This window comes from Rutidosis leptorrhynchoides, chromosome 6 (assembly GCF_046630445.1).
Source record: "Rutidosis leptorrhynchoides isolate AG116_Rl617_1_P2 chromosome 6, CSIRO_AGI_Rlap_v1, whole genome shotgun sequence".
NCBI classification, from domain to species: Eukaryota; Viridiplantae; Streptophyta; class Magnoliopsida; order Asterales; family Asteraceae; genus Rutidosis; species Rutidosis leptorrhynchoides.
The window spans coordinates 77,196,408-77,204,711 of NC_092338.1; the positions used below are offsets into that span (position 1 = coordinate 77,196,408).

Here is an 8,304-nt window from a genome sequence, read left to right on the forward strand (position 1 = left end):
CATCATTTTAGAGTTTTATATGACTATATTTATAATATCTATAGTTACAATAGTAATTATAAAATATATTTTTTTACATATATACATAGAATTTCATACATATTTCAATTTTAATAATGAGATGGTTTAAGTTACAACCGGGGGAGGGCATGGAGGGGGAGCAGGACACGACATTTTCAGGGGCTCAATTTATATATATACAAATACAATCGGAGATTTGAGAAACGTGATAACTATGTAAATACAATTGAAGATTCGAAGACGAATGACAATAGGTCTAAAAAGAACAATCAAAACCTCAGGGAAAAAAAAATCAAAGTCCACTAGCATTATAGCAAGTTCAAAGGTCCATTTTAAATAGCTTATATTATTCGTTAGGGTCTAAGGATCTTTTTAAATAGTTTATATTATATTATTCATTAGGGTCGGCCTTTTTTCACTTGTTCTAGGTATTTAAATTCTCACGACCGGTTCTTAAATTCTCACGACCGGTTCTGGTTACAATTATCTATAAATATTATTGTTACGCTAACCTCTTATTTTGTATATATATATATGAAAATATGAATCATCAAAATAAATATGTAGCAAAAGGCATACAAATAGACAGAAATAGTATATGTACTCAAAACTTAAATATGTTTGATGAAAAATTCGAAAACACAATCAGTGAACCGCGAGTTTAAAACTTCCTTCTTTTTTTATCATACATTATTGAACTTCTTTTTTTATCATTCGTTAATGAAAATAAATATCATAAAACTGAGTAATATAATACTCCATCCGTCCCAGTTCAATTGTTCTGGGACGAAGGCACTAAATTTATAGTCATTTATACACGTCAAAACACCGCTTAGTCGCCAAATACTCAATTTTATCGTCTTTGATTGAATATTTCGAGTTTCTGATGTATTAACCAAAGTTTGGCATCATCAAAAGACGATCATTGATTAGCAAAGGTCTATTGGCTTAGCGATATTGAGAAAACCTTTCAATTAAGAAGTTGTGATTCAAGTTTAGAGATGAACATTTGTAATGTAAGTGTTTATATATGGTTTCTGGTGTTGAACGAGTCATGGTAGAATTATTATAATACCACTACATATGCATGTCTTGTTACCATAAAGAGTTACAAGACATATAAAATAATCCAGCACCATAAACAATATTTTTTTAAAAATCCATCATCCCTTAATATACAACCTTCCATATGTAGCAATTCAACTTCTTTAAAAAGAGGTGTAAATCAGGTTGCCAATTACTTAACATAGTAAGGCAAGTCAAGTACATAGAGAAGGAAATAAGCCCAAGTGACTCCTGAAATTCCACCAAAGAAGAATCCACCAGTGAACTTGGCCCAACCATCAGCCGTTTGAAGTTGGTCCGGCACTTTCTTCCTTCCGGTCAAGGTCAATGATGGTGCGATCGATGGTTCTCCCTCTTTAAACGATGCAATCCCATACATTGTCAAGCAAATGCTTAGAATCACAACCAATCCACCAGCAGCTAGTGATCCAGCTGCTCCTGCATACTCTGTGTTCCTTAATGGGCCAGCTTTCACAAATGGGCCAACTAGAAAGAACCCGTGAGCTAGCCCGACCTCAATACCACGAAGCAATGGGTTGACTGCAGTGCGGTATCCAGGAAGGTTTGATAGGTACCAGGCAATCAATGGGCTTGATGTCACTGGTGTTTCGAGACTTCCAATGAACGGGTCACCGTTGATGGGCTGAACTACTTGGTAAGTGGGCTGCATAGTACAAAAGAAATCCAAATCAAATACCCATCATCATGACTATAGACTATTAAGATTATTCAGAATTTTATCCTTTCGAAACTTCAATATTACTTGCCTCAATATCTTTAGATAAGATAGTCTCATGTTTTATCATTCTCTGAGGGGTTAAGAGTTTTTTCACCAATATGAAATTTTCAATTTGGAGTTATTTTTATATGAATTGTTAATCATTCAAAATCAATATGGATTTAAAGTGTTGGCCTTTACGAACTACTCTTATCATACATAACTTTATGTTAAAAGTTAGACTCTACTCACGCCAACATATCAACGAAAAAGTCACAGATCAGATATATAAACACTTTTTGATGAACTGCATACAAGTACAGAAAACCATTATCTCGTTAGCTACACAATTTAAGTAGTCTGTTAGCTTAGTGGTTGGGGACATGAAACACAAATGTTAAGGAGCAACAGATGGTCAGTTTTACCCTTTTTACAATTTAACAAAGTAGTATAAAACTTAAATTAAAAGTTATAAATAAGATGAAAAAAAAAAAAAAAAAACCTTTTCACTTTGGATGGCCTTGATTGTGAAGGTGGATTTGCCAGAAGAAGGCAAGACTTTAAATGGTGTACCAGAAAGGCCTTTGGGAGTAACAAGACCTCTTGTAAAAGAAGGTGCAAAACTGCTCTTGAGTTGGCTAGCCATGGTTGAGGCAGCTGTAGCCATTTTGGTCAATCAAGTAGTACTACTTTTGGTTATAATGATTTTATAACTTTTTTTTTTTCTCTACAATTATCTGGGAAAATTCATGTGGTTATAGTAGGGGAGACACAGAGAGACATGGCAAACACAATATCTTTTGGATGTAAATTAGTGGTTCTCACAAAGATGATTTCATACACATGTACACTTGATTAGTGGTTCTCACAAAGATGATTTCATACACATGTACACTTGTTATTGGGTCACTTGTGTTTGGATAGATTTTTCCCTTATCCATAATACTCCATCTGGTTTTGGATTGGATAATGTGTGTATAATAATTTTAAATAATAGTATTATTTGCAGCTTCACAAATTTTTTTTTTTTTTGAAAGGCAAGCTTGCATCAGTCCAGACCGAAGCCTAGTCATCATTTGCACACACACGCGCTTTCGGGCAGGAAACCCGAACCACACTCTGAGGATCCGACCCTTAAACCATCCCGAGGGGTAGGCGGGCCGTACCTTAGTCCCGGAGCGGGTCGGTAAAACCTTCCCTTTGGGCCACCTTCAAGGAATATATTTCAATTCCTAGAGCGGGTGACGAGGTTCGAACCCGAGACCTCTAGCCCTGCGAGTACACAAGTGTAACCGCGGTACCGCTGGACCAAAGATCCGTTGGTTTGCAGCTTCACATTTGGTAGGTAGATTGAAGTCTTTGAGTCTTTCACTGGTGATTTAAATACCAAATGTCTAGAAATATGACAAGGGAGATTATGAGGCCCAACCGCCCAAAATCAAGGTCTTAATAATAATTATATTAAATAAATATATACAAAGTAATATATATAACTTGTAAATATAACTAAATGGCATATAAATGGTGTACCATACTACCATATAAATACATTTAAATTGGAAGTCTTACAAAAATACTAATTTCCTTTTTAAAGACAATAAGATTACATATATCCCATTTGCCGTTAAAAAAAAATAATAATAATAATAACTATCTTATCTTCGAAGAAGGGATAAATTTATCAGGTACTTAAGATGATTCTTCATTCAGAAAACAGAACTCAAAAAAGTAGCATTTTAAGAAATAATACAAGCTCAATGTGGCATACATTAAGAAACTACAGACCGTCAGCAGATATGATATACCTTCTGTAAATGAACAAGCCTAAATCAATTGATCAATATTCTCTTGTTGCCTTTCAAAAGAAAAAGAAAAACTTGAGCAATATTCACGTCATCTAAAGCCATAACTAGAGCCTAACAGTTACAGTTGCGCAAACTTACTTGTGAAAGGGTCGATTTAGGTTATGTTTTTAGCAGGACAACAAATCGACCCCTTCAAAAGTATAATAAAATAAGAAAGTGCTTTAGGTTAATTTAACTCAATCCGACCTGTTCAATTACACCAAAAGTTTCCAACCCGCTCAATTTGCCACATGTAACCTTAATAGAAAGATTTTAAGAGGCTACAAACAAAACATAAAAGAAAGCAAACTAATTCACATATACAACTAACGGGGTCAGGTAGTTACAAAATTCACTGAATCATCAGTCATCACTAACATTATATATGTAGTAAAAAATGTACTGCCATTAGAGCTTTTATTATAAGAACTACCTCTAGGTTCCAACAATCAGATGACCCTGAGTCTGAACTTTCTTTTCAACTTCAGAAACAAAGTCCACCATACAAGACATATAAGTATCCATTCCCGCAACCCTGCCCGCCAATTCCAACCCCATATCCATCCACTTCTTTGCTTCCACCATCTGCCCCAACCTCACCGGTAAAGCTGCACGGTTCCATGCTGACATGGCAAGCCATTTCCCTTCCTCTACAGGATATTCCCCTGCCTTCAACCCCACCATCATCCTTGAAGCTTTCTTGTAAATCCCATACACCCCAGCATTATCATCGCTATTATCGTCTACGTTGCCTTTATGAACACTGGTGATTTTAACTAATTTCCTAAGAATGAGAGCAACGGTCTGATAATCTGGTGATGGTAAAGAAAGAAACAAAGAGATACAAGTATTGAGACAAAATGTAGCTACTTCGGTGTTCGGTTGTGGTCCTTCTAAGGCATTGAGACCAATCTGAAGGAGGTGATTTTGGTTGCAATATTTCGACTTGGCGTAATTCTTTATCAACATAAGTTGTTTTGATTCTGTGCTATCCAGTCTTGTGTATAAATTGTATGCGCTTAATGTGTAAATAAAGTAGAACTGGGGTTCAATTGTGGTGTTTCGATCATCATCTAGATGGGTTTTCATAGAGCCAGACATTAAGATCTGCATCCAAGATAAAACAAATGCTTAATCAAGTTTCTGTACAAGTTTTTAACATGTGAATGGGTTCAAATTATCAGCTAAATTTCTATTATACAGAAACTAAAACACAATTAGTACCTTTTCAGCTTTTTCTAGCAATTCAATCGCTTGTTTGACTTCAGTATCTGACAATGTGTTTGAACTTAGCTTCTCACCAGCTAACAATGCAGACACTGCTAATATCAGTGACTTGCATACCATCAAATGATTTCCTTCAATTTCACCGTCAATTGTAACACCGTAATACTCTGCACAAATTCTGAAAAGTTCTGCACATAGTTCATAGTTCTTTTCCTGACCACTTTTCAAACCAGTATTCCACAGGTTCAGAACAAACCAGTTTCGTTCCCTTCTTCCAACCTCACCTGTTCCGAAAAACCGTTCAGGTCCAAGATCAGAGAAACGAGCATGAGCCCGTTTCATGTATTTGAGAACTTCAGTTTCGTTTTGAGGTTCTTGAATAAGAATCTTGATAAGGGTTCGAAAAACTATGACTTCTGTTGTTGGCATTGGTTTCCCCAAGGAAAAAAAGGTTAGGAGACGGGATAAAGATTCAACTGCAACAGGAAGACCTCGACAAGAGATAGCTTCATGGGCAGATAGTGATAGAAATTCTGGAGTGAAGTCAGTGTAGGTTGCCATCGCTTGAACTTGAGTAATAGCTCCATTATAATCTTTATTTTGTAGATGGATCTTAAGCTGTACAATTTTGAACAGCAAGTGTTTGTAATACTAAAATTTATTGATTAACCACTTCTAGCAAGAGATGATTGAAACAGTTTGTAATATAAGAAGCTCAATTTACTTCCAGTTTACATAAATATTGCAACAATTTAGTTGAAACATAGTTAAAGGACGCACCTTCAGGAAAGCACAAGCAATGTTGGGTTCCAGCTGCAATTGTGAAAAACAAGAAAAGTTTTAAATATTATCATGGAAACGTTATCGGGCACTTTTTATCCTTATATAGAAGATAATGACAAGATATTCATTATATAACAACAGCAAGTTGTTGCAGGGATTTAGTACCTTAGCAGCCTCGTCTATGTATTCTTGAGCTCTATCCAGTTTAAAAAGGCCTAGGTGACATAGGCACAGTACTTTGTAGCCCTTTGCTCGAAGAGATCTATACTCTATGTCATGTGGAACATAAAGCAGAGACTTCTCAAACAATTCTGCACTGATCTCATAATCCTTGGATCTGAAAAAATCTGCTGCACTGCAGCGTAATTATTACATATCAGTGATTACTAGTATCGTTGCAACTATAAAAGAATTATCAACAATAACATATTTCTTTACACGAAAACTTGTTCAATTCGCAATCCCATGGCATACTTCTTATAGAGCGATATGACAGTAGTTGAGACCCTAATTCACACCTATTCGCATATGGCCATATAAACGTAGCAAAATTGTCATGCATTGACATTGTAAATCAATATTGCACTAAAAATTATATTAGACAGCAACAGTATCTTTTGCATCTTTCTGTACAATGACATTAACATACAAGTCACAAACCAATGCAGCCACACATTAACAATAGGTAATATAGACACAATGTATGAACCATTGATTACATAATTCAACCAATTATGATAAAATATATTTCAGAACGTTCTATGTGTCATGAAGATTTGATGTGATCCATTAGGCCTTGCTTAGACCTAAAAGCATCACCTCCGGCTTGTTTCAGAACGAGCACAAGTAAAAACAGTAACTTACCAATTCCAGAGAAGAGCATGCATGCCAGACCTCTCCTTTGCAGCCAGCTGTCCAGAAAAAAGAGCAACAACCTTGTCATTCGATACGAACTCAGCAACCACTTTAAACCTCACCCGACCTCCATCTCCATTTACACAATCACCAACCACTCTCTGAATCACCCTAATCGCTGCAGCAGCACTAATATGACACCTCCCTAGCAGCCCCAAAAATACTCCCATTGCTGTCTCTGCACCAGAATTACCTACTGTCTGTAAGTATGACTCAATTGCTGATACCCAAACTCCCTCAGGAATCCCTTTATTCACCACCATACTCTTTAACTCCTTCTCAGCCTCTTCATACCTTCCTAACCCTAACCACGCCTTCATCGCCAACACACTCGAACTCGGATGATCGTCACCTGTCACACCATCTCGCAAAACTCTCACACACTTCAAAACACTCTCAAACTCATCTCTCTGCAAATGTGAAGCCGCCATGAATCTCAACGTCTTCAACCTCAATTCCTTAAGACCTAGGGTTTCATCTTGCTTTTTCACAATCCTTAACCCTTTTTCACACAGCTCCAAAGCTTCATTCATCAACTTCAATGCCTCGTTTACACCAGACGCTTCATTTTTCGACAGTAGCATTTTTCCAAAACTCGTATACTGATTAGCTAAAGCCATGTAATTCTCACCAATTCCAAACAATACTCTTTTTGACCTATCTAGCAAATTAACCGCCAAGTTTCTATCAGGCACCTCCCACGCGGTTTTCGCTCTGGAAATATGTAAATCGAGAAGCAACTTTCGCTCTTCTCGATTGGATACATTCGCAACCTCAATTTTCGACGTGAGATCCATCGCCTTCTCGAAGCAATTGTTAGCGAGATTGTAATTACGCAGATCATGCCAAATGATACCGGTTTTGTAAAAAAACGAAGCGCACTTAAAATAAGGTGAAGGTATACCAGAAACATCGACGACGAGAAACAGAAGATCGGCAGAAACTTGCCGGAGTTTAGCGTGTTCATCTGTAATTTTAGACGACGACGATGATGATCGGACGAAATTTGAGAGATCAACGCATGCGTTCCATAAACGGTAACTCAATTTCCATATCTGAAGCTTGACGGAGTTGTGGAAGGGTACGAGTGACGTTAATTGAGTAAGTCCGTTACTGAGATTGGCGGTTAGGGTTTCCGATAAAGGAGATTCCGGTGAATGGCGTTCGATTTCAGTTGTTAGTGATTCTAGTTTGGAGAGTACGTCAGATTTTGGATCCAATGACTGTGTTTCCTGAATATCCGGCGAAGATATCTCGGCGATCCTCATTTTTGGCGGGAATTACTTCAAAATTTTGATTGAAGATTTCTCTGTAAATGCACTTGTAGCTTAATTGGAAAGTATTTTATGTCTCTTATTTACTTGTGAATCAAACCAAAATAAAGTGCGAAAAATGAATTAGTTAAAAATACAAAGTTTATATGGGAAGATTTATTATTTTAAACTCGGACAATTTTTTTGTTAGTGTGATTACAAAATGATATATATTTTTTTTTTAATGAAAGAAAAATAAATTCTTTTTTTTTTAAAAGGCAACATTAATTTTATTTATAATCGCAAAGTTGGTACAATCTCAATAAGGTTACACAATATCACAAGTAACTAATACAATTGACAAATGGTGATGGCTGGTAAGTTAGCAACACAATCAACCGAAGACTAAAAAGCATAGATTGATGGGTTGTGTAACGACTCATGCCATTCGATAGACTTCATATTGCATCTCTTCGCG

General features: G+C 36.4%; 2 protein-coding genes across 2 annotated transcripts; both read right to left on the minus strand.

Moving 5' to 3' along the window:
* Positions 1–1,146: 1,146 nt before the first annotated feature.
* Positions 1,147–2,588, minus strand: LOC139851490 (photosystem I reaction center subunit XI, chloroplastic-like). The gene is made up of 2 exons (XM_071840556.1): positions 2,307–2,588; positions 1,147–1,750 (listed from the first exon to the last, which is right to left on the minus strand). The coding sequence occupies exons 1-2, from the start codon at positions 2,469–2,471 to the stop codon at positions 1,259–1,261; spliced, it is 657 nt and encodes a 218-aa protein (XP_071696657.1). The 5' UTR covers positions 2,472–2,588; the 3' UTR covers positions 1,147–1,258.
* Positions 2,589–4,083: 1,495 nt separating this feature from the next.
* LOC139853784 (TPR repeat-containing protein ZIP4-like) lies at positions 4,084–7,841 on the minus strand. The gene is made up of 5 exons (XM_071843140.1): positions 6,523–7,841; positions 5,824–6,013; positions 5,656–5,688; positions 4,873–5,493; positions 4,084–4,755 (listed from the first exon to the last, which is right to left on the minus strand). The coding sequence occupies exons 1-5, from the start codon at positions 7,839–7,841 to the stop codon at positions 4,084–4,086; spliced, it is 2,835 nt and encodes a 944-aa protein (XP_071699241.1).
* Between the last annotated feature and the right edge of the window lie 463 nt (positions 7,842–8,304).